The 27,336-nt window shown below is 47.0% G+C and overlaps 1 protein-coding gene across 3 annotated transcripts in view; it reads right to left on the reverse strand.

Annotated features, from left to right (window-relative positions):
* The window catches only part of CHAF1A (chromatin assembly factor 1 subunit A), a 221,829-nt gene that overhangs the window by 68,861 nt on the left and 125,632 nt on the right, over positions 1-27,336 (reverse strand). For all 3 annotated transcript variants that reach the window (XM_075352508.1, XM_075352507.1, XM_075352506.1), the window contains exon 8: positions 455-662. In XM_075352508.1, the coding sequence (XP_075208623.1) occupies positions 455-662 (208 nt within the window). The remainder of the gene's footprint in view (positions 1-454; positions 663-27,336) is intronic.

Below are 27,336 nucleotides of genomic sequence, written 5' to 3' on the forward strand. Positions count from 1 at the left end.
TAAAAAAAAAAGTGAAAAATGTCAAGGGGTGAGAAGTCTTTCCGTACTCACTGTATGTAAGTCGCTGTTATAGTATGAGACATATGGTAATAGTATGTCCATCCACGTATAGGAGTCATTTCTGTCAAATGATAAGGGCATGTTTGAAATGCAGCCAATACAGTCTAGTATCTACCAAGGCCAGTGAGGCAGACAGGGTCAAGAATAGATAGCAAGACCCGACCCACAAATTCCCTTCCTGTTGCACTGTCAATCAAATAACAGTGCATTTGTTACTTTTCTTGCAAATATTACTGTAATAAAATATCCAGTCTCAGGGAAAAAAAAAAAAAAAAAAAAAGCTATGCTTCCATTCAGCATCCTAGTGCCAGTAGAGCACTGGCTTCACTTTATATATGAAAATCCTGATGGTTGTTCTCTTTAAATGGAAAAAGGATAAAAACACTACACTTACAGTGTCTTGAGCCCACGGTTTCCTTGGATTTATTATTGTACTTGATCTGTTCCATGTGCCCCAGTAGGCTGGTCGATAATTCTCACAGAACTGGAATAATTTCATTTTACCAAGTTTTCTACGCTCTAGCATATTCTGTTTTTCAACAATAATATTCTCCTGTATGGCTTCATCTGTATTCTCTAGAATCTGTATATCTTCACTTTCACTGCCATTCACAGAAAAGAAAAATAAAAAAAAAAGAAGAAGGAAACAAGAAACAAAGAAAATTACTTTAAAAAAATATATAATTAGCCACAAAACGTTTTAGTGTTTGGGTAGTTTTATACTTCAATCTCAAGCGCAGGCTGTAAAAGCTGTTGTATGTGGCGTTTTGCAAAAAAACAGCCAAAAATATCACATTCTGAGCTGTTCTAATTTCTTATAAAACTTTTTAAATCATAATCAGTAGTCACAAACAGCCACACTGAGGGATTACAAAAGAGGTTACAATGTTAAGATTAGAGGGCTCCTATATTTCCCAAATATGCTTGTCTGTGACATTAAAGTGTAACTATTTTTTAAAATTTTTATTTCAGAAGTCAATAGTACACAAGAAAATAAGCAACTGTGTAACACATCTTAGACAAACTTGCTGTTTTCTCTGCCAGAATTGGTCATTCTGAAAATTCTCAATTCTGATGTCAAATCTGTATTCAGTGAAGACTTTCCCATTACTGAGATAGGAGATGGCAGATGTTACTGATGATAATCTATGTAGAGTGGGGAAGGGGAGGGGGGGGGGGCGAAGCTCTGCCTCTAGATCCTCCCATCATCACAAAATCTCATCAGTAACATGTGACCCATAGAAGTTGTACTGTGATACAGAATCAGTCAGCAACTAGAAGGATTAATAATGTGAAAAGGAGACAGGAAGTAGTTGAGGAGCTCCAGGGAATGCTGGGTAAAAGGGCGTGGTGTCCAGGACAACCAGGTGAAAAACTTCTGATTTTTTTAAGAAACAGACCAACGGGTTAGATCATTGTTTTTCTTGAGAAACAGTCAATATAAATAAGGAGGCTCAGGACAGACCAAATTATCTCAAGATTAGGCCCGTTTCACACGTCAGTGAAAAACACTGACGTTCTTCACTGACGTGTAAAACACGCACATGTCCCTCCGTGGGTTGTCCATGTGCAATCCGTGATTGCATATGGACATTACTCACCTGCCTTCACTGCTGCTGTCCATAGTGCTGAAGTCTCCAGCTCTGCAGCGTCCGCCCACCGCTCTCAGCACTTACTTCCAGGTCGGCTGTACCTGCTTTCATGAATATTCATGAGCCAGGCAGGAGCTGCCGAAAGCAGAGGCTGCAGAGCGAATCGCAGGCAAGGTAAGTTGAAAATTTTGAATATTTAATATGTCCGTGATTGATGCCAGACAAAAACTGACTAGTCTCCGTGCAGAATCACGGCCACGCGTGCACGGAGACACGTTCAGTGAAAAATCACTGATGTGTGAGCAGACCCATTGATTAGAATGGGTCTGCGTATGTCAGTGATTCTGGTACGTATAAAAAAAAAAGCACAAACATACCAGAATCACTGACGTGTGAAAGGGGCCTAAGAGTAGAGGGACAGCACAAACTCTTTTCTTCCTACAACACCTCCATTGTATGAGGAGAGTACAGACTGCACAGTTCTAGACACTTTGAAGAGGACTGATCTGTGAGGAGTAACACTTTGTAAAGAGTTGTTGAGGAGTTATCGTATGAAGAGAAGTAATTTCATGTATTGGAAAGAAGTTGAATAAAATCCCAATAGTTGCCTTCACATTTGAATTGTGTGATAACTGTGCCTAAAGATCCTGCCCTCTTTTTACTGTAAGAACAATGGTCACCCTGTGTAAGATTTCCCTGGAATTCCAGAAGAACTCATGTTAAGTATAAAGGCTGCTTTATAAACAGCGACATCGCTAGCGATGTCACTCGTGAAAGCACCCGCCCCCGTCGGTTGTGCGTCACTGGCAAATCGCTGCCCGTGGTGCACAATATCATTAGTCCCTGTCACACATACCTGCCTAGCGACGTCGCTGTGGCCAACGAACTGCCTCTTTTCTAAGGGGGCGGTTCATGCGGCGTCACACGACAGGCGGCCAATAGGCGGCCAATAGAGGCAAAGAGCAGCCGAAGGAAAGACACGCCCACCTCGTTGCCGGAGGATGCAGGTACAGTGTCAGTCGTTCCTGGGGTGTCATACGTACCAATGTGTGCTGCCTCAGAAACGACGAACAACCTGCGTCCTGCACCAGCAACTATATTTGGGATTTGAATGACGTGTCAACGTTCAGGTGAGTATTTTTGACAGTTAGTCTTTTGTACGTTTCACACGCAACAACGTCGCTAACGAGGCCGGATGTGCGTCACGAATTCCTTGACCCCAACGACATCTCGTTAGCGATGTCGTTGCAGGTAAAGCCCCCTTTAGCCTTCACATACTGAGGGTTGTACTTGCAACAAACACCTGCCATCTTTACCTGGAGACTAGAAAAAAGTTACCCCTTCACCCCCGGGCGATTTTCCGGTTTTGTTTTGTAGCTCCCCACCTTCCAAGAGCCGTAACTTTATTTTTAAGTCAATCTTGCCATATAAGGGCTTATTTTTTTGCAGGTCAAGTTGTACTTTTAAATGAAACCAAAAGTTTTACCATATGGTGTACTGGAAAATGGCAAAAAAAAAAGTGTGATTGTGAATAAAATATCCCAAAAACAATCATGCAATGTTCACTATATGGTAAAACTGATGTGTCGCTGTGATGCCTGAGGTCGGTGCGAGTTTGTAAAACATGTCTAGGTTTACTGTTATCCAAGGGGTTAAAAAAAAATTCAGACGTTTGTCCAAAAAAAGTGGCGCACTTTTTGCGCCCCTTTCCAAGACTCGTAGTGTTCCCATTTTTAAGGATCTATGGCTCAGTGATGGCTTATTTTTGTGTCTCAAGCTAATGTTTTTAATGGTACAATGTTTACGCAGATGCTACGTTTTTATCGCTTGTTATTGCATTTTGCGGTGACAAGAAAGTGTAATTTTGGCGTTTGGAATTTGTTTGCCGCTAAGACTTTTACAGACCAGATAGCTGCGTTCAGAAACGCTTGATCTATCTCAAATGTTGATTATTTTTTTTTAACCCTTTAATTTTCAATGGGGAGAATGGGGGTGATTTGAACTTAAGTTTTTTTTTATTTTAATTATTTCTTCATTTACTTTTTTTTATTTTACTAGTCTCCCTAGGGTCCCCCATAGCTACATTTCTCTTATCTGCAGAAAAGATGGCTCTCCTCTGCGCTCTGTTAGCTGTAAGAGGAACAGACTCATGATCGCTACAGGAGTCACCACTAAACCCTATGCTACCATCGGCTCTACGTGATCACATCGGAGCGGAGTGAGTGTATACTGTGGCCGCGATGTATACAGCGCTGTCACATTTTGGCAGCGCGGGGTGCAAGGTGTTAACAGGTGCAGGTGGATAGCGGATCCACTCATGCCTGATAGCTACACATTATAAAGAGGGCTGCACACTAGCGACACTGCAAGAGGAATAAATGTAAAGCAGAAACTGCTGTGTGAATACTGACATGAAAAATACAATAGCCATATGTAAGAATGAAAATATGACAATGGAATCTGCATTACTGCCATGAACATATGAATAAAGAGAAATTTAGCTATTGAATTGATCAATACAACAGAGCCCCAACACCTTGTCACGGTATTCTCTACGTTGGGGTCCCTAGCTAGTGTGTGTCCTCTCTTGCAGTTAAAAACAAAAAAAAAAAAAAAACAACACTTACCGTGTATGGGAAGCTGAGACCCAGGCTATATATGTATAATGTGGACTGGCGATAGGTGTGGTGGGGCCGGGATCACAAAAGAAAGACTACAAAATCAATCAAGAAATAACGTCTGGAACACCATTCTAAGTCTGAACTGGGTGCAAAACCCCTAAAAAACTTCACTATAGAATTCCCCTTGCACTGTCACTGGTGTGGAGCCTTCTCTCTATATATTGAAGCTTTTGAGTCAGGCAGTATGAATTGCACTGTTTTATGATCTCTGTACACTGGAAATTATTAGGCCCTGTGCGCACACTGCATTTTTTGAGGCGTTTTTTCCACATTTCTAGTGCGCTTTGTTGTCCTAAACTGTATGCAATCCTTCCCCAGCAAAGTCTGAGAATTCAGAAAGGATGTGCGTATGTTGCTTCTTTTTTGCCTGCAGTTTTGGGTGCAGAAAAATAAGCATGTCACTTTTTTTCTGCATTTTTCACCCATTAACTTAAATGAAATTATGGAAAAAAACTCTGATCGCTAATTCTTTATGTTTCACTGCGTTTTACCTGCAGTTTGGATAACTGGCAAATCAATCTCCCACTTACTCTGGGTCTGCGGGGGATTGAGCCACGGTATCTGGCCAGACGCTGGTCCCTATATAAAATCCATGGGGACCAGAATCTGACGCAAAAGGTGGAGGAGCAAGCGCTTCATACTCACCGATCACCGGGCGGCTGTCACACTACTCCTGTGGCAGCTCTTTGATCTTACTGAGCCGGCCGCTCATTAAGCTCATACATATTCACTGCTTCCCCCAGCTCACAGATGGCTGGGACTGGTTGCAGTCAGATGCGCCCCCACGCTGAGTGACAGCTGCCTGACTCCAATCACATCCGCTGGTGGGTGGGTCAATATCGTACAGGAAAATACATTTTAAAAAAAAAAACGGTATGCAGAGCCCCCTAATTTTGATACCAGCCTTGATAAAGTTCACAGCTGAGTGCTGCTATTCTCAGGCTGGGGAGACCCACATTATTGGGAGCCCCCCCCCAGCCTAAAAATATCAGTCAGCAGCCACCCGGAATTGCAGCATCCATTAGATGCGACACTCCCAGGACTTTACCGACGTAGGACTTAATAGCAGCCCATAGCTGCCACTAAGTCCTAGATTAGTGATGGCAGGCGTCCATGAGACACACATCAATCTGTAAGTGAAAGAAAATAAGCACAAACACCCCTAAAATCCTTTGAAATAAAAAGCACCCTCCTTCACCACTTTATTAACCCCCCACATACCCTTCCAGGTCCAACGTAATCCACACGAGGTCTCACGACTAGAGTTGAGCGCGGTTCAAGGTTCTCCAGTTCGCGGCTCGAGTGATTTTGGGGGCTGTTCTAGATCGAACTAGAACTCCAGCTTTTTGCTAAAGCTCGATAGTTCAAGATACGTTCGAGAATGGTTCTAGCAGCAAAAAGAGAAGCTAATTACTACCTGGCTTTCGCTGTAATAGTGTAAGTCACTCTGTGACTCACACTATTATGAAATTTCAGCGTATAGCGTGCGGGAACAGCGCATTCAGATCACTGCAGTTTGGATAATGGCGACCGCCATTTTTTTTTTCCCTTGTCTTCCTTCCCTAAGCGCGCGCGTGTAGTGGGGCAGGCCAGCATGTCAGCCAATCCCAGAGACACACACAGCTAAGTGGACTTTTAGCCAGAGAAGCAACGGCATGTGTGATAGGATGTCCATGTCACATGTCCCTGCATTATAAAAACGAGTATCTGCCCGTCCGGACACAATTATCTCTTCTGCGTATGGGTGTCAGTCAGCGCTGGCGTAGCTCCTGTTTCCGATACTGCTGTGTACGCACTATACACAGCGCTATACAGAATAGGGATAGAAGTTTCTATTAGTCCTTTTAAGGGCTAATACCGGCAGGGTCAGAGCCATAGGTGACATTCAGGTCCGTGAAAACAGATTTTAACACCTACACAAGATGACAGCGTCTGTGTAGCTAAGGTCAGGGATTTCCTCGCTGCATTTCCCCATTAGGAGGGATAGAAAGGCAGGCTTCCTTTCCTCTACCCAGACCCACAACCCTGCCACTGTACCCTCCTGCCCTTTGCACACTCAAGCTCATTGTTACTAAGCCATTATACTAGCAAACACTGAGTAAACCTAGTGTCATCCTAAACATGGCTGTTGGACTTCTGTATAGTCCCACTAGTGCAAAGATATTTGCAGCACCTCTGCATTGCACTCAAACTCATTGTTCCCAAGCCATTATACTAGCAAACTATGCTGCCACTTTAAAGGGCCGTAGTTGCATTGTCAGGGATAATTATTGTGGTTTATTCTGCTGTTAATAAAGCTAGACCACCGCTGCAATCTACACCACCTCTCAATTTTTACTACCACATTTTAAGTGCACAATCTTGTCGCAATCAAAATGAGTGACAAAATGACAGATGCTGGTGGAAAGGGGAAGAGGCGTGTTGGAAAAGGAAAAAAAGGGTTTGTCCGTGGGGAAGGTGGCAAAGCTCCATTAACATCTGCTGAAGATAGACCATCTTCCAGCAAAAGTAAGATGTCTACTACTTACCGTGGACAATCCGATGTGCTCCCTTTTTTACGGACACGAACAACTGGAACAAAGGTAGATGATTGCCAAAAAAGGAAAATGCTTGAATGGATCTCAAGTGGTCTAACAAGTGCCCTCTCCGCCACCTCAACTACCGCATCCAAAAAACACCAGTCCTCTGAGTTGTCAGTCCAATCACACTTGCTTTCTCCCAGCTCTGAAGTCTCCATCAGCCCTGCACAGTATGGTGGAATTGAGATGGCCGAGTCTGCAGAGCTGTTCAGTCACACTATAGCCTGGGAATCAGAGGTCTGCTCCCAAGCTACAGTGAGTACAGACCAGGAAATGGTCTGCAGTGATGCCCAGAACCTTTGTGACTCTGATTCAGGCCGTGAGGACCAAGTTTCTGAGCATAATGTTGACCCTTTTTTTACAAACTAACACCTGTTGTTATATACAATGAGGAACATACTGATGACGATGAGACGCAGATACCAGATTGGGATGATAACTTAAATATTCGGTCAGGGCAAGAAGAGGCTCGGTCTGAGGGTGAGGGGAGTGCAAACAACAATTGATGAGGAAGTTCTAGATCCCACCTACTGTCAACCCACAGTCAGGCACTCGAGGAGGTAAACAGAGGCGGTGGAGGAGGATGCAACCGACGACGAAGTTACCTTGCGCCTTCCTGGACAGAGTCGGAGCACTGGTAGCACGTCTACAACTGCATCCTCAGCCACCACTCTGCCTCTGAGCACTAGTAGGGGGGGCTCAGCAGGTCGCATGCTCTCTAAGCCTTGCCTAGCCTGGTCCTTTTTTGACATAGCAAAAGATCGGCCAAATTATGTGATCTGTAAAATTTGTCGTGATTCTGTTAGTAGAGGGCAAAACCTCAGCAGTTTGACAACTTCTTCCATGAATCGTCACATGAATAAATATATGTCCCAGTGGGAAGCTCACCGTGCTGCAATATGGCCTAGCGGAGCGAACCATCCACCGCCTGCCCCGTCTAGTGCATCCGCGCGCTCTTCATCTTCTAGGACTGTGGGAACAGCTGTCACACCTGGTTTTCCACGCACAACTTCCACCACTGTAACCGCAACAGGCAGTTTGCTTGGTAGGTAGTCAGCTGGTTTGGAAGGGGAAACAAGTACGTGTGTACAGCTCTCTCAGACATCGATAGCACCAACGTTGGATGAAGGCAACATCATGTATCCGCCTGCACTTTCCTCACAAACCTGCATTTTTCCAGGGACACCCTACTCAACACAGTCTACACACAGCAGCCAGATCTCTGTCCCTAAGATGTGGACAAATAAAAGGCCATTTCCTGCTATTTCCTTCTGTCGCTGTGCCCCAGTACCAGATGCCCAGTCGCCACTACTTCTCTAAGAAAGGTGTGCCTGCGCCACAGCAGCATGTCGCACACAACATCACCGCTTCCTTGAGAAACTGTGTGTCAACGGGTGCATTTCACCACCGATACTTGGACCAGTAAGCATGGACAGGGACGTTACATGTCGCTGACTGGGCACTGGGTAACTATGGTGATAGATGGTGAAGGGTCTGCTGCACAAGTCTTGCCATCCCCACGACTTGTGTGTCAATTCTCTGTCTGTCCACGTTCCGCCACTGCTTCTGCCTCCTCCACCTCATCTGGGTCCTCCACCTCCGCCCCAAACCTGCCTGGTCAGGCCACCAGCGTTCTCACTGCGCAGAAGGAATCACGCACCCCTCATTACTATGCTGGCAGCAGAGCGCGACGGCATCAGGCGGTCTTTAGCTTGAAATGTCTTGGAAATAGGAGTCACACAGCGGCTGAGTTGTGGGCAGCTCTGGAGACTGAGTTTAATAAATGGTTGTCTCCACTCAACCTGCAGCCTGGTAAGGCCGTGTGCGACAATGCTGCAAACCTGGGTGCGGCCCTTCACCTGGGCAAGGCGACACCCGTGCCTTGTATGGCTCACGTGTTGAACCTTGTTGTCCAGCAATTTTTAAACACACTATCCCGGCTTAGATGGCCTTCTGACCAGGGCACGAAAACTGTCTGCTCACTTCCGCCGTTCAACCGCCGCAGCTGAGCGACTTGCATCGCTCCAGAAGTCTTTCGGCCTGCCGGTTCATCGCCTGAAATGCGATGTATCGACACGCTGGAATTCGACTCTCCACATGTTACAGCGACTGTGGCAGCACCGCCGAGCCCTGGTGCAATACGTCATGACGTATAGCCTGGGCCAACGAGATGCAGAGGTGGGGAAAATCACCCTGATGGAGTGGTCTCAGATCAAGGACCTATGCACCCTTCTGCACAGTTTCGACATGGAGACGAATATGTTTAGCGCTGACAATGCCATTATCAGCATGACAATTCCAGTCATTTACATGCTGGAGCACACGCTAAACACTATTCGGAGTCAGGGGGTGGGACAACAGGAAGGGGAGGAACTACAGGAGGATTCATATGCGCAAGACACAACAACATCAAGGTCCAGACGTTCATCATCACCAACGCGGCAGGCATGGAACTATGGGGGACAGGGATCAACAAGGGCACATGGTAGGCGAAATGTTGAGGAAGGTGCAGGAGAACAGAACTGTCCATGGACATGAAAGACTCAGCGGATGAGGGAGACCTTGGTCAAATTTCAGTTGAAAGAGGTTGGGGGGAGATGTCAGAGGAAGAAAGAACGGTTAGCACCTCTATGCCACAAACACAGCGTGGACTTGGTCCGCATGGCTGCGCAAGACACATGAGCGCCTTCTTGCTGCACTACCTCCAACATGACCCTCGTATTGTCAAAATTAGAAGTGATGATGACTACTGGCTTGCCACACTATTAGATCCCCGGTACAAGTCCAAATTTTGTGACATAATTCCAGCCATAGAAAGGGACGCACGTATGCAGGAGTATCAGCAGAAGCCATTACTCGATCTTAGCTCGGCTTTTCCACCAAACAATCGAACAGGTGCAGGGAGTGAATCTCCCAGTTGTAACTTGACAAACATGGGACGGTCTCGTCATCTTCAACAGTCTACCCGTACCAGTAGCACCGTATCTGGTGCGGGTACCAGCAATTTTATTGAATCTTTTCATAATTTTTTTAGACCCTCCTTTGCAAGGCCACCAGAGACAACAAGTCTGACACAGTCAACGGCTGGAGAGGATGATACAGGAGTATCTCCAAATGAACATCGATGCCATGACTTTGCAAATGGAGCCTTGCTCATTTTGGGCTTCAAATCTTGAAAAATGGCCAGAGCGCTCCACTTACGCCTTGGAGATTTTGTCGTGTCCAGCTGCCAGCGTTGTCTCTGAACGTGTCTTCAATACTGCTGGGTGTGTGCTGACAGATAAGCGCACGCGTCTGTCCAGTGACAATGTGGACAGACTAACGCACATCAAAATGAACAAGTCCTGGATCCACAAAGAATTTACTACCCCCTGTGTCATCCTGGGGAGAGTAAATGCTTGTGGATTTGGAATGTGCTTGATGCAAATCAAAACATCCTGTTTGCAACTAGGGCACAAGTGCTGCCACTGAATGGGGTGGGTGTGTGGCCCAATTTTTGGAAAAAAGGGAGAACTCCGCTTGGCGTCACCTTGTGGTGTTTTACATGATTTTAGAAGGGCGTGCCATGCCTATATCTGTGTCTCCTCCTCTTTTTCCTTGTCCAGCTCTTTTGTTTCCGCATGAGTATATGACCTTGTCACTTTCCCATGTGTTTGTGTTGTGTTGCGAGTTGTTTGTCACGTTTTGGACACCTTTGAGGGTGTTTTCTAGGTGTTTTTATGTGTTTGTGATCGCCTGCCATTGTTTCCTATGCGGTTCGAGTTCGGTTCGTCGAACGTTCGCCGAACTGAACTCGAACGAGACCTCCGTTCGACGAACCGAACCGCGGCTGGTTCGCTCATCTCTACTCACGACGCTTCCAGCACTGTGCTACTAGGTATTGTATTCATCTATTTGTTTACTGACCCGGTCCTTTGTACTATTGCATTATCAATGAACCGCACACTTTCTATCTGGTGTCTCTCAGTGTCACTGGAGTGAGATCCTATTTTGTTTCTCCTTTATAACACATGAGCAAAAATGTACCCATCATTGGACCAAAAACACACAGAAAATGCATTAAAACACATGCATCGTGATGCTTATTTTGGCCTGAGGGTGTATTTTTGGCTGAAGAAACAAAAACTTGTGTGCGCACATACCCTAAAATGCACTTTGCTGCCATCTACTGGTCAATCTACGCGTATGAAAAAGTTAGGTGTTCATTCGCCTCACAAGTTGCCATGGAGCTGACACATGCAGTAAACTGGCTCAATCAAGTCTAGTCAGGGGACAGGGAAGAAGCTCCTAGAATCTCTCTCTCAGTCCATGCTGAGGGGACATCTTGCTCTCCATATAATCACTTCCACAAATCAGTAAAGCTTCATACAGCCAGGAGAGATGAGGATGAACATGAGATCTCCTTCCATACTGGTTTTCTATGCGCTTCCAGCCAGAACCAGTGTAACGTGACTTCTATACCACAAACTGCTTCTAATTGCACCAACATTACAGGTGCTCCAACACCTGCACCCAAACAACACAGGAGCGCCCCCAGGGGGCCCTATACCATCTCCATAAGTGCCACCTCCCACCATTGACAATTGTTGTGGACACGAGGGAAGTGTTTAGGGGTCCAGCGACCTACTTCAGCTACCGTGACCGTACCATCTGCTGCCAGTGCAACCACATATCCCAGATGTCCGCTCTGCAACATCTGGCATTTCCCCTGTGGGTCGCCGAAATTTCGTCCAATGTCGGTAAGAGGTTAAAAAAAAACCAAAAAACCCCCCAAAACACCGACATTTGGTATTGCCATGTGTACACCGTGTGCAGAATAAAGCAAATGATTATTTTGATCACATGATACTTGTTATACATGTCCTACTCCAAGCTGTATAGGCTTGAGAGCCAACTACCAATTAAGTATATCAGGTGATGTGGATCTCTATTAAGGAGAGGTGTGGAGTAACGACATCAACACCCTATATAAGGGGGGCTTAATTATTTGGCAACTTCCTTTCCTTTGGCAAAATGGGTCAGAAGAGAGATATGACAGGCTGTGAAAAGTCCAAAATTGTGAGATGTCTTGCAGAGGAATGCAGCAGTCTTGAAATGCCAAACTTTTGAAGCGTGATCACCGAACAATCAAGCGTTTCATGGCAAATAGCCAACAGGGTCGCAGGAAGCGTGTTGGGCAAAAAAGGCGCAAAATAACTGCCCATGAATTGAAGATAATCAAGTGTGAAGCTGCCAAGATGCCTTTTCCACCAGTTTGGCCATATTTCGGAGCTGCAACGTTACTGGAGTATCAAAAAGCACAAGGTGTGCCATACTCAGGGACATGGCCAAGGTAAGGAAGGCTGAAAAACCACCACATTTGAACAAGAAATATAAGATAAAACATCAAGACTGGGCCAAGAAATATCTTAAGACTGATTTTTCAAAGGTTTTATGGACTAATGAAATGAGAGAGTGACTTGATGGGCCAGATGGATGAGCCAGAGGCTGGATCAGTAAAGGGCAGAGAGCTCCACTCTGACTCAGACGCCAGCAAGGTGGAGGTGGGGTACTGGTATGGGCTGGTATCATCAAAGATGAACTTGTGGGACCTTTTTGGGTTGAGGATGGAGTGAAGCTCAACTCCCAGACCTACTGCCAGTTTCTGGAAGACAAGTTCAAGCAGTGGTACAGGAAGAAGTCGGTATCGTTCAAGAAAAACATGATTTTCATGCAGGACAATGCTCCATCACATGCATCCAACTACTCCACAGCGTGGCTGGCCAGTAAAGGTCTAAAGGATGAAAAAATAATGACATGGCCCTCTTGTTCACCTGATCTGAACCTCAGAGAAACTGTGGTCCCTCATAAAATGTAAGATCTACAGGGAGGGAAAACAGTACACCTCTCGGAACAGTGTCTGGGAGGCTGTGGTGGCTGCTGCACGCAATGTTGATCGTAAGCAGATCAAGCAACTGACAGAATCTATGGATGGTAGGCTGTTGAGTGTCATCATAAAGAAAGGTGACTATATTGGTCACTAATTTTATGGGGTTTTGTTTTTGCATGTCAGAAATGTTTATTTCTAAATTTTGTGCAGTTATATTGGTTTACCTGGTGAAAATAAACAAGTGAGATGGGAATATATTTGGTTTTTATTAAGTTGCCTAATACTGCACAGTATTAGTTACCTGCACAAACAGATATCCTCCTAAGATAGCCAAATCTAAAAAAAAAAAAAAAAAAAAAAAAACACTCCAACTTCCAAAAATATTAAACTTTGATATTTATGAGTCTTTTGGGTTCAGTGAGAAGATAGTTGATCAATAAAAAAAAATCCTCTAAAATACAACTTGCCTAATAATTCTGCACACAGTGTAGAACAACCCAATCTATAAAACGTTCACTAGGTAAATCCGTTCAGTGAACACCATAAAAATAAGGGTTACAAAAAATACCTAATTTTTTTTTTTTTAGGCGGTATGAAAAAGTAAAAGCTTTCAAAAAGTCCATTGTAAATAAAACTTTACAGCAGAGTCTTCTGCAGAATAAAAAAAAAAAATAAAAAATGAGCTGCCTCTGTTCTGTCAGCAGAGGAAAAAATATAGCTGAATATAATAGCAAAAATGATTTTCTCATAGAATAGTCTACTGTGTAAAGCAAAAGAAAACCACTACCGTATTCCTCAGACTATAAGATGCACCGGACCATAAGACGCACTCTGGTGTTAGAGGAGGAAAATAGGAAAATAAAATTTTAAGCAAAAAATGTGGTCATGACACTTATGGGGGTAATATCACCAAATTCTCTGCTAAGGTACCCCATCCTGATAATGATCCTCCTGCCTTGTATATGATCCCCATGCTTGTATACATGTCCCCCATCCTGGTTTAGCCCCCATCCTGCTCATAATATACCCCCTTCCTGCTCATAATATAACCCCATCCTGGTACATGCCCTCATCCTGCTATATACCCCATCCCGGTATATGGCCTGTATCCTATGGCACAGAAAAGAAGGGAATTTTGTTACTTACCGTAAATTCCTTTTCTTCTAGCTCTTATTGGGAGACCCAGACGATTGGGGTATAGCTACTGCCCTCTGGAGGCCACACAAAGCACTACATTAAAAGTGCAAGGCCCCTCCCCCTCTGGCTATACCCCCCCCGTGGTATCACGGGTTCTCCAGTTTTAGTGCCAAAGCAAGAAGGAGGAAGCCAATAACTGGTTTAAACAAATTAACTCCGAATAACATCGGAGAACTGAAAAACCGTTCAACATGAACAACATGTGTACCCGCAAACAACAAAAAAACATCCCGAAGGACAACAGGGCGGGTGCTGGGTCTCCCAATAAGAGCTAGAAGAAAAGGAATTTACGGTAAGTAACAAAATTCCCTTCTTCTTCAGCGCTCTATTGGGAGACCCAGACGATTGGGACGTCCAAAAGCTGTCCCTGGGTGGGTAAAGAAATACCTCATGTTAGAGCTGCAAAACAGCCCTCCCCTACGGGGGTGTCACTGCCGCCTGCAGGACTCTTCTACCTAAGCTGGCATCCGCCGAAGCATAGGTATGCACCTGATAATGCTTGGTGAAAGTGTGCAGACTGGACCAGGTAGCTGCCTGGCACACCTGTTGAGCCGAAGCCTGGTGACGTAATGCCCAGGACGCACCCACGGCTCTGGTTGAGTGGGCTTTTAGCCCTGAAGGAACCGGAAGCCCCGCAGAACGGTAGGCCTCTAGAATTGGTTCTTTGATCCATCGAGCCAGGGTGGCTTTAGAAGCCTGCAACCCCTTGCGCGGACCAGCGACAAGGACAAAAAGTGCATCGGCACGGCGCATGGGCGCCGTGCGGGAAATGTAGATTCTGAGTGCTCTCACCAGATCTAGCAAACGTAAGTCCTTTTCATACCGGTGAACCGGATGAGGACAAAACGAAGGCAAGGATATATCCTGATTAAGATGAAAAGAGGATACGACTTTAGGGAGAAACTCCGGAATAGGGCGCAGCACTACCTTGTCCTGGTGGAACACCAGGAAGGGAGCCTTGGATGACAGAGCTGCCAGCTCAGACACTCGCCGAAGCGATGTGATCGCAACAAGAAACGCCACTTTCTGTGACAGCCGAGAAAAGGAAACTTCCTTCAGAGGCTCGAAGGGCGGCTTCTGGAGAGCAACTAGTACCCTGTTCAGATCCCATGGATCTAACGGCCGCTTGTACGGGGGCACAATATGACAGACCCCCTGCAGGAACGTGCGCACCTTAGAAAGACGTGCTAGACGCTTCTGAAAAAACACGGATAGTGCCGAAACTTGCCCTTTAAGGGAGCTGAGCGACAAGCCCTTTTCTAACCCCGATTGCAGGAAGGAAAGAAACTTGGGCAATGCAAATGGCCAGGGAGACACTCCCTGAGCAGAGCACCAGGATAAGAAAATCTTCCACGTTCTGTGGTAGATCTTAGCCGAATTCGACTTTCTAGCTTGTCTCATTGTGGCAACGACTCCTTGAGATAATCCTGCAGATGCTAGGATCCAGGACTCAATGGCCACACAGTCAGGTTCAGGGCCGCAGAATTCTGATGGAAAAACGTCCCTTGGGACAGTAAGTCTGGTCGGTCTGGCAGTGACCACGGTCGACCGATCGTGAGATGCCACAGATCCGGATACCACGACCTCCTCGGCCAGTCTGGAGCGACGAGTATGATGCGGCTGCACTCGGATCTGATCTTGCGTAGCACTCTGGGCAAGAGCGCCAGAGGCGGAAACACGTATGGGAGCTGAAACTGCGACCAATCTTGAACCAAGGCGTCTGCCGCCAGAGCTCTTTGATCGCGCGACCTCGCCATGAATGCCGGGACCTTGTTGTTGTGCCGGGATGCCATTAGGTCGACGTCCGGCACTCCCCAGCGGCGACAGATTTCCTGAAACACGTCCGGGTGAAGGGACCATTCCCCTGCGTCCATGCCCTGGCGACTGAGGAAGTCTGCTTCCCAGTTTTCTACGCCTGGGATGTGAACCGCGGATATGGTGGATGCTCTGTCCTCCACCCACATTAGAATGCGCCGGACTTCTTGGAAGGCTTGCCGACTGCGCGTCCCTCCTTGGTGGTTGATGTATGCCACCGCTGTGGAGTTGTCCGATTGGATTCGGATCTGCTTTCCTTCCAGCCACTGTTGGAAGGCCAGTAGAGCAAGATACACTGCTCTGATCTCCAGAACATTGATCTGAAGGGTGGACTCCTGCGGTGTCCACGTCCCCTGAGCCCTGTGGTGGAGAAATACTGCTCCCCACCCTGACAGACTCGCATCTGTCGTGACTACTGCCCAGGATGGGGGCAGGAAGGATCTTCCCTGAGACAATGAGGTGGGAAGGAGCCACCATTGTAGGGAGTCCTTGGCCGTCTGGGAAAGCGAGACTTTCCTGTCCAGGGACGTTGACTTCCCGTCCCATTGGCGGAGAATGTCCCATTGAAGTGGGCGCAGATGAAACTGCGCAAAGGGAACTGCTTCCATGGCTGCCACCATCTTCCCTAGGAAATGCATGAGGCGCCGCAAGGGATGCAACTGGCCCTGCAGAAGAGATTGCACCCCTGTCTGTAGTGACCGCTGCTTGTTCAGCGGAAGCTTCACTATCGCTGCTAGAGTATGAAACTCCATGCCAAGATACGTTAGTGATTGAGTCGGTGATAGGATCGACTTTGGAAAGTTGATGATCCATCCGAAAGACTGTAGGGTCTCCAGCGTAGCATTCAGGCTGTGCTGACATGCCTCTTGAGAGGGAGCTTTGACCAATAAATCGTCTAGGTAAGGGATCACCGAGTGTCCCTGAGAGTGCAAAACTGCTACCACCGCCGCCATGACCTTGGTGAAGACCCGTGGGGCTGTTGCCAGACCAAATGGCAGAGCTACGAACTGAAAATGGTCGTCTCCTATCACAAAACGTAGAAAACGTTGATGTTCTGTAGCAATTGGCACGTGGAGATAAGCATCTTTGATGTCTATTGAGGCAAGGAAGTCTCCTCTGGACATTGAGGCAATGACAGAACGCAGGGTTTCCATCCGGAACTTCCTGGCGTGCACATGTTTGTTGAGCCGTTTTAGGTCCAGAACAGGACGGAACGAGCCGTCCTTTTTTGGAACCACAAAGAGATTGGAGTAAAACCCTTGCCCTTGTTCCTGAGGAGGGACTGGGATCACCACTCCTTCCGCTCTTAGGGAGCCCACCGCCTGCAGCAGAGCATCTGCTCGGTCTGGATGTGGGGAGGTTCTGAAGAACCGAGCTGGAGGACGAGAATTGAACTCGATTCTGTACCCGCGAGACAAAATGTCCGTCACCCACCGGTCTTTGACCTGTGACATCCAAATGCCGGAAAAGCGGGAGAGCCTGCCCCCGACCGGCGATGCGGAGGGAGGGGGCTGGAAGTCATGAGGTAGCCGCTTTGGAAGCGGTACCTCCATTTGCTTTCTTGGGGCGCGTGTGAGCCCGCCACGAATCTGAGTTTCTTTGCGTCCTCTGAGTCCCTTTGTACGAGGTAAATGGTGTCTTGCCCGAACCTCGAAAGGACTGAAACCTCTGCTGCCACTTTTTCTGCTGAGGTTTGGTTGTTCTGGGTTGTGGTAAAGAGGAGTCTTTACCCTTAGACTGCTTAATGATATCAGCCAATGGCTCGCCAAACAGTCTATCTCTAGATAAAGGCAAACTGATTAAACATTTTTTGGAACCAGCATCTGCTTTCCAGTCCTTTAACCACAAGGCTCTGCGCAAAACTACCGAATTGGCGGACGCCATTGAGGTGCGACTGGTAGATTCTAGGACCGCATTGATAGCGTAAGACGCAAACGCCGACATCTGCGTGGTAAGGTGCGCCACTTGCGGCACTGCTGGATGTATGATAGCATCCACTTTTGCTAAGCCAGCTGAAATAGCCTGGAGTGCCCATACGGCTGCGAATGCCGGAGCAAACGACGCGCCGATAGCTTCATAGACAGATTTTAACCAAAGGTCCATCTGTCTGTCATTGGCATCTTTAAGTGAAGCGCCATCCTCCACTGCAACTATGGACCTAGCTGCGAGTTTGGAAATCGGGGGGTCTACCTTTGGACACTGTGTCCAGCGCTTGACCACCTCAGGGGGGAAAGGGAAACGCGTATCTTTAGATCGTTTAGAGAAACGCCTTTCTGGGTGAGCGTCGTGCTTCTGGATTGATTCTCTGAAGTCAGCGTGATCCAACAAAGCACTCAATTTACGCTTGGGATAAAGGAAACGAAACTTCTCCTGCTCCGCAGCCGCCTCTTCTGCTGAAGGGGCTGGGGGAGAAATATCCAACAGCCTATTGATGGCTGAGATAAGGTCGTTTACCATGGCATCCCCATCAGGGGTATCCAGGTTGAGAGGGGTTCCAGGAATGGATTCCTGATCACTCTCATCAGACACATCACAGGGAGACTGATTGCGCTGAGACCCTGAGCAGTGTGATGACGTCGAGGGTCTTTCCCAGCGAGCTCGCTTAGGGTGGCTGGGGCTATCATCTGACTCATAATCCTCGGCCTGTGAAGCCGGGGACTCCCCTGAGGGCTGGATTAATTCCAAGTGAGGGGGACCTGAGGACAGAGGCCTCGCCGTGCCCAAAGACTGAGCCCCATGCATAGATTGCAAGGTTTCAAGTATTTTTGCCATAGAGACAGACATATTATCAGCAAAAACTGCAAAGTCTGTCCCTGTCACCGGGGCAGGACTTACAGGCGTCTCAGCCTGGGTCACTCTCCCTCCTGACTCCGGCTGGCGAAGCAGCACCGGGTCGGAGCATTGCACACAATGGGGGTCATCGGAGCCTGCTGGTAGATTAGCCCCACATGCAGCACACGCAGTATACACAGCCCTAGCCTTGGCAGCCTTGCGTTTTGAGGATGGCATGTTGTTGCTTCCACAGAGTGATCTGGGAGATGCAGCCAGAAGCGACCTTACAGTGCAAGAAATACAATATCTCTATATCCTACACAGTACACCAATACACCGTGAGGCACTAGAGGGACCAGCACAGAAAAATCGCTTACCGCCCGCTTAAAAAGCGGGTGTGTGGTCGCCAGATAGCCCCTAGTCCAGGTCTCCCAGAGCCTTGCGTCCTTCCTCCAGCCAGACTGCATGTAATGGCTGCCGGCGTCCTGAGAGAGAAGGGGGGCGGGCCCTGGGCGTTCCTGGCCAAGAGCGGGAAGCCTGCTTCCCTCTGTGCCTAGTGTGAGGGCTGGAGCATGTAAATCAGGCTCCAGCCCTCGTCGCTGCTAGCGAACAGCGTCTCTCCCCTACCCTGAATGACAGGGTGGGGGCGGGAACGAATCGGAGCTGCCGGCGTCCTAGGCCCAAAAAGCCGGGGACTCAATTTATAACCGCCGCCGCCGTAAAAGCGCGGACGGTGGATCCCCGGCGCACCACAAGTCACAGCAGCGCCGCCCGGTCCAGAGGGGGTCGGCGCTGCGTTCCCATACACAAACAATCCCCCAGTAATCTGTAGGGACACTAGCTCCAACGTTGCGGTCCCCGGCGCACTACAACACCCAGCCAGCCCGGAGTGTGTCTGTGCCTGCCGGGGACACAGAGTACCTGTATGATGCAGGGCCTGTCCCTGATCGTACTCCTGCTCCGTCTCCATCAGGTTCTAATGGGTCTGTGGATGGAGCCCGGCGTCAGAGCTGAGAGGCCGGCAGGATCCCACTTCCACAGAGCCCTACCAGGGGATGTGGAAGGAAAACAGCATGTCAGGCTCCAGCCCTGTACCAGCAATAGGTACCTCAACCTTACAACACCATCCAGGGGTGAGAAGGGAGCATGCTGGGGACACTATATGTGTCCTCTTTTCTTCCATCCGAAATAGTCAGCAGCTACTGCTGACTAAAATCTGTGGAGCTATGCATGGAATGTCTGACCTCCTTCGCACACAAAGCTAAAACTGGAGAACCCGTGATACCACGGGGGGGGTATAGCCAGAGGGGGAGGGGCCTTGCACTTTTAATGTAGTGCTTTGTGTGGCCTCCAGAGGGCAGTAGCTATACCCCAATCGTCTGGGTCTCCCAATAGAGCGCTGAAGAAAAAATAAATGTTTATACTATCCTTTCCTCACTCCCTGCAGCATCGCTAGTCTTCCTCTCTGTGTCAGCAGCAGCGCTGCTGACTTGTGTGGAACCGTTCCCCTGCAGCATCGCAATGTCCTCCTGCCTGTCGGCTCGCTGATGTGTGTGGAGACTAGTGGTGCGCGCACAGGGAAGATGTAATTTCTGTGCTCACCGTTCTCTACACAGATCAGCTGGCCGGCAGACAGGAAGACATCGCGATGCTGCAGGGGAACGTTGCGTATACCCTACTTATTCACTGCCTCCCGCGCTGATGATGATGAGTAGGGAGCAGTGAATACAGCCGCCCATGACCACTCCAGGCTGTAGTTGCCAAGGGTGATCATGCGGGCCGGCTTTTTACTATGCGTGCACCCCCCGCCCATGACCCCGCCAACCTATCAGCGCTGAGAGATGATGGCCGGGGGGGTGGCGTGCATATGAAACGAACGGGCTCACATGGTCACGGCAGGCGCTGCTACAGCCTGCTCGTGCTGCAGATGACCAGCTCCACCGCAACACCCTCATTCCCCACAGCCCTACAAGATACACCACCCACTTTCCCTCAACAATTGAGGGGAAAAAAGTGCGTCTTATAGTTTGAAAAATACGGTAATTGCTCTAAGTGATCTGACCCAAAGAGTAAAGCAGTCTTATTACTTTTACCATAGTTAATGGCATTAAAGAAAAAAATATCCTGAATTGCTGTTATGTTCATTCTACCTCCCAAAATAGGAGGAAAAAAAAAAAAAAATCGATAAATTAATTTATCCCATAAAAAAAAAAAAAAACAAGCGCTCCCATGACTGCTGGCACAAATTTAAAAACATCATGGCACTCAATATAGTGATTAAAAAATATTTTTGTAAATAAAGCTGCTTTATTACATATTGCACGAGGAACCACATGAAAGAAAAATTAATTTGTGCCCTGCTGTTGATGCTTAATTCATCCTCTAAGAACACAGTAAGGCTCAGCTCACATTTATATTGCACTACAATGGGTACTTCAAAAACTTCACTTAAATCCACACCAAAAAAAAACAAAAAAAAAAACCACACAACATGTCCCCAGCCAGTTCCGCCATCCGTTAATGGAAATATTGGGGGCTTCCACGTTACAGGTAGCATAAATACTTTGGAAAAGGGTAATTGCTTCCCCCAAAAAGAAATCCAAGAAAATCTAATCTACCAACACCAAACACCCTGTCACTTCTGAGACCCACAGTGTGCCTAAACTGCAGTTAGCGTCCACAAGTTTGGCATTATTGTAGTGAGGCCAGCCAACATAAATTTACAGGATTGCTGGTCTCCAGACGCACGAGCTTGCAACACAAACAGCAAATTTGAAATTTTTATTTGGCATTATCTGTGATGGCTCGATGTCAATGAAGAACATTTTATCAGTTGTGCGGGGGTGATCTATTCTGAAGTTATGCTACATTTACCATTCCTTTGTTCAGTAAGTTAAGGGACATAAGCCATTGTTTCATGCGAGACTGTCCGGTGCCACTTTTTGCATACAAAATTTGTGAAATGCCTGCTGATTATGGATTGCATCAGCCCACATGCACTGTACTAGTCTACATCATTTGGAGGACAACAATGCAGTCTAATTGCAGTCTAATTGAACTAGTAAACAATGAGGGAACAGCCATGTTTATCTCTCCACCATCCTGTGAGGTACAATATCCTGAAAAGGGAGCTGAGGAATATAAAGAGACCTGCTGTTGTGGCTTCTCCTCACATTGATTGTCCACCAAATACGGGGTGCTGCTGGCTGGGGAGTGGACCTGCATGCCCTGAATTCGCAGATGTTCTAATAGCTGGTGAGCCAGCGAAAGGGTGAAACTCACTTGCATCATCTTGTGTCCTTGCTGGGAGTGTACAATATGCTGTTGTCTATTGGTAACCTAATAAAGTGTTATTTAAGTGTGGTACCTTCACACTGTGTTGTCTATGTAGCGTTCTGCCAACAGGGAAGGAGAGTTCAGTGGGATGCGCCACAGTCTGCGCGGTCTATTTAAAGACAGCCAGGCCAGCATATGAGAGCACCCTTGACCCTCGTGTCTCTACCACTGGTGGCAGCAGTAGGACACTACTCAGTCCAGCTAATCTGGGGGAGGTGCAGGGGACTGGTGTCCATAGATACTGTCCCAAGGGCTCCTCAACCAAAAAGGCATACCCTGAAGGCCATGGGTTATGCATACACAGCAGGTTTTGGACATCATGTCCAGCTCCACCAGGTTGGCTTTGGATAAAGGACCAGAGGATATACAGCCACACCAGGAAACAGCAACTACAGGAACTGTGCCAGCTTTGACAGATGGAATACCAGGCCACCCCACACTGTTGGATTTGATCCAGAAATTGGTCAGTTGGAATGCCCAGATCATCAAGAACATCGCAAAGCAAGCTCAGGTTTACCCAGAGGAATTAAAAACTTGTCAGATCAAAGATTCAGTGGCCGTCTGGAATAAACAACCTATTTGCAAGTAGCCCGAATTCAGAAGTTGTCGCATCGGGGCTTGAATCCTCTAGCGGGGAGGCGGCTTATTTAATGAAATCAGTTTAGGGAGTTCCAGTTACCCTACTGCCACCTACCTTTATGGTGGTTCTTAACAAGAAAATCATGTCCGCTACAAGAATGTGCCAGTATTTAATGAGTCAAAAAAAGAGGTTGGTGAACATCTGCAAAGTTTTGAGATGATGCACAAGGTGCTCACAGCTGATTGGGTCAAATACGTGTGGATTAGTTTGAATGGCCAGGCCCATGATGCAGTCCAGTCGTTTGGGCCTTGTGAATGCTTGGACTATTAAATGACACCCTGTTGGCCCTTTTTACAATCACTCCCGAGAGATATTGCACCAATTTGCAGACTGTCTACCCAGGGGACCTCCTCCTATGTAAAATTTGGCAGTCAACTTTGACAGCACTGTAACCATTGGCTCGATGCTCGGGTTGTTCACTCAGCAGCTGCCCTCCAGGACGGGATCGTGCTTGAACAACTTCTGAAGAAGACTGCCCAAGAAATATGAGTGGGTAGCCAACCGGAAACCAGACATTCCAAAGCAAGCAGCCCGATTGGCTGTAAACTCGTCTGCCAATCAACCTCATTGGAGACCTGATATGCCCACCCCTCATCCAAATGACCACCAGGCACTTGAGCAGGACTGTCCTACTACCCAGCAGAAGCCCCACTAGGACAAAGGTTTAAATACAGGGCTTATGATTTGCCCAACCAAAAAGGTGCTATTATATGTGCAGACACGTTGGACACATGGCCAAAGATGGGTCTCCAGGGCCCTATGCCTGGAGCCAGTCTGCCAGCCTAGCTGGTTAATGTTTGCCAAAACGAGTTATTCTGGTGAGTGACTACCTCCAGGATACACCAGCAGCAGAAGTGGCATACCATATCCAGATCCTATGGCGGGTTGGCCACCCGACACAAGCCAACTTTCATCGCCACATCAAGTCATTTAAGGTCAATGCTATCCAGGCCCAGGGATTTGAGACACTGAGTTTTCCCATCACCCTGGTCAGCCCAGATATTGTCCTTCCAGAACAACATTTACCAGGCCGCCAAGGAGTCGGCGCTCAGGCCTCCCTCCAGTACACGTGCAGTTGGACTAGAAGACCGACAAGTGAGAGGCCGAAGTGGAGCTCGTGGACAGCCTCCCCACACCTGTTTTGGGAAAACTACCTAGGACAGGGGCTAGTTTGTCAGTCATCTCCTGTCCTGCAACCAAGCTAAGCAGCATCCTGATGTTTATCCTTTAGCCACCACTTCCAAGGATAACCCACATTCCAAGGCCCCTTCATCCTCCTCTGAGCCAGCAACAGTGAGTACATCTGACCAGACTGTGTGGCTGTTGACTTCGGGGGGGGGGGGGGGGGAAGGTGGATAGAACATAAGGATTTTAGGGAAGGAGTTTAGCGAAGCCCAATTCACGGACCCCACTCTATAGCTTGTCCGCAGTATGCCTGCCCACCTGGAAAAAAAATAAAGGGACAGACTATAGATGGGAGAGGGGGCTATTATAGAAGGAAAAGCTTGCATCCTGCCCAGAGAAAACCTGGACTGGTGTTAGTCAGCTCGTGGTACTCAGCAGTACAGACCCAAACATCTGCACTTGGCTCATGACATCCCTTCAGCGGATCACATTAAAAAAAAAAAAAAATAGCCCCCTGCTGTGTAATATTTTTGGCTGAGGGTCCCAATACAGAAATACAGCACGTTGTGTTAGGCATGTCTAATGATGGGGGGACACCCCTGTCATGCCCAGCTCCAATTCATGCCCTCAATAAGTTAACTGTTCCATAGGGATGCAATAGATATAGTAAGCCCCTTAGCCATCAGTAGCAGAAAGAGGCTCATCTTCAGCATGGTCAACCGCTACCCGGCCACCATTGAACTGTCACACAGCTGCGAAGCACGTGGCTCAAAAACTACTGGACATCTGTAGGCAAGTAGGGTTTCCGATGAAGATATTGTCGACCAGGTGGCTCAGTTCCAAAGCGAGCCGAATCAGATCCTCTGGGAGAAAGGATGTCTGCTTATGCTCACTACCCCCTTCTACCTTCAAACTAAGAGGCAGTGAGAATTTTATCTGAACACTCAAACAATTTATTAAGTATGAGGAGTCAGAAGGGTGAGACTCAAATTATGAATTATGTTCAAAAAGACTAGGGTCAAAAGATGAGGTACCTTGTGGCCTTAGACCATGGGAATTTAGAAGTAGCTCAGGAAAGGCAGCAATGGTGTTACAACTGTACTGCCAGACTCCAAGAATTTGACCCCTGCTCACGAAAACGGCCTGGTCGAACACCCCTAGTCAAGCATTATTTCAATACACTAACCTCTAGTCTTGGCAATGATGAAGGCTGAAGTGGAAAACATGTCAAATATGGAGAACATAGTTCCTTTCCATACCCCATGAGCTGCCAGTGTAGTGCTGGTGCTCAAAAAAGGCCAGAGTACTTGCTTCTGTGTGGACTATGGGCGACTCAATGAGGTCACTATTACGGATGCCTACCCCATGCTTGGGGTGGACGAACTACTGGACAGGTTGGGAAGGGTCTCTGTTCATATCTATCCTCAATCTAAAGGAGTACAGGCATTCTGTGGGATGAGCCCCGGTCCATGCGGTCTTTTTAAAAAGACAGCCAAACCAGCTGATGAGGGCACACTTAACCCTCGTGTCTCACAAACACATTGCTGCTTGTTTCCGGAAAACACCAAAAGGAGTCAAAATTGTCACTATAAACTGTGGATAAATTACCAGAAGGGTGCAATTTCCAAAATATGGTCACTTCTGAGATTTGCACTGTGCCTGAAAAGTAGTTCCCGATTAAAAATAGGATATTTGCGCACTTGCGAGAAATTGCACAACAAACGGTTATCCATTTTTTCTTTCTATTAGCACTCATAAAAGTTGAAAACTGGCATTGGTTAGGGCTAGTATTGGATAAATTTGGTATAAAGGGGACTTTTCTGAACTATATGGAGGCACTTTACGCTACGCCTGAAGCTAGAATTCGACAATGGGCTTTGTCAAAATCTTTTCAGCTACAGAAGGGGACTAGGCAGGGGTGCCCTCTCTTCTGTTTGACTTGGCCCTTGAACCACTAGCCCAATACTAAATAAAAAAATCAAAAGATTTTTCAGGAATCAAGGTTGTGAATAGGGAGATAAAGCTAACCTGCTTTGCAGACTATATGCTTTTATGTCAGACCCAGAAAACCAACTAAATAACAGACAAACTGGCGTACTTTGGCTCCTTCTCAGGCTACAGGATAAACATTAGTAAATGTCAGATTCTATATTTGACACCCCTGGGAAATAGGCAAGGTGAGGGAATAGAAGTAGCCATAGCCCCCCACTACATCACTTATCTAGGAATTAAAATAGGCAGAGACTCAATGTCATTATATAGACTTAACTATCCACACCTAATTGAAAAAATAACTAGAGCTAGACAGGTGGAAAAATCTTTCCCTGTCCCTGTTTGGCAGAGCACATCTGATAAAGATGATCAGCTTCTCCCGCTTGCTCTATCCTCTACAAACTATTCCCTTACTGCTGAAACACACCGATATCAACACGTTGCAAAAAGCATTTGTGAAATTTTTATGGCAGGGAAAGAGACCAAGAGTATCCTACTCAAAGCTGTGTCGACAGAAAAAAGATGGAGGGGTACAAATGCCCATGATTAGATTGTACAACTTAGCGGCACTTGCCAGACATATAAAAGACTGGATCAATGGGACAACCTTCTTTTCTAACGTTCAGCTGGAGAGGGAGCTAACAAGCCCTTTGAATTTGGTAGCGGTATTACATATGAAGCTAGATCAAATACCAACGTATGTGAAACAGAGCTGTTTAATAAAGGACACGGTGGGGGCCTGGAGAGCACTGAGAAAACTGTATAGACTCCCTTATTGTCTGTCAAAGTTTATCCCGCTGTGGGAGGATCCAAATTTTATTCAAGGGACTCAAAACAAATTATTTCAAGGATGGAAGCAGAGGGGGATACGGAGGTTGGGTGATTTACTGAAAACAGAGGAGGGGAGAGTTCTGAGCTGGGCCGAGGTATCGGAAAAATCCCCATTAACTACAATATTTACAAATAACGAGACATTACACATCAGTGGTAAAAGAGGTTGGGAAGGCTGAGAAGAAGGGGAGTTTTGATGTATTGATTGGTCAGGGAGCGGGACATGAATCCCTTTCGATCATATACCAACGATTGAGAGATCACGTACAGGGCCCCTGGAAAGAGCAAATATTTAAAACCTGGGAGACTGCTCTGGGTGATCCGGACATCTATGATAAAATTCTAAGGGGGTTGGAATCTGTTAAGTAATGATAAACGAACAATGGAGGGAGATGCAATTAAAGCTAGTACACAACGCAGTATATGCCTTTAATATACCACATAGCAGCTCACCAGTGCATTTCTTGGACCATTGCCCTAATTGTGGACTCCATAAAGCAAAACTGTTTCACTGCATATGAGAATGCCCACAGGTGAGGGGGGTATGGGAGGAAGCGGTGGCGTACATATTGAGGATTTGGAAAGTAGTTCTACCCGTCACCCCTCAGGCCTGTTTGTTTCACTGTATAGAAGCCCCTACGGAGACTGACCGAGCAAGTGCTCCCATTCCAGATGTAATACACGTAGTATTGCTTGTAGTCAAGAAATGCCTACTTAGGAATTGGCTGATAAGACAGACTCCGATAAATACAGAAATAGTTGATACCCTAAAAGCAATAATGATGTACGACAAACTGGATTCGGAGAAACATAAGGAGAAGTCCACTAAAAGATTCTTCAAAAAATG

Source organism: Anomaloglossus baeobatrachus, chromosome 1 (assembly GCF_048569485.1).
Source record: "Anomaloglossus baeobatrachus isolate aAnoBae1 chromosome 1, aAnoBae1.hap1, whole genome shotgun sequence".
Classification (NCBI taxonomy): domain Eukaryota; kingdom Metazoa; phylum Chordata; class Amphibia; order Anura; family Aromobatidae; genus Anomaloglossus; species Anomaloglossus baeobatrachus.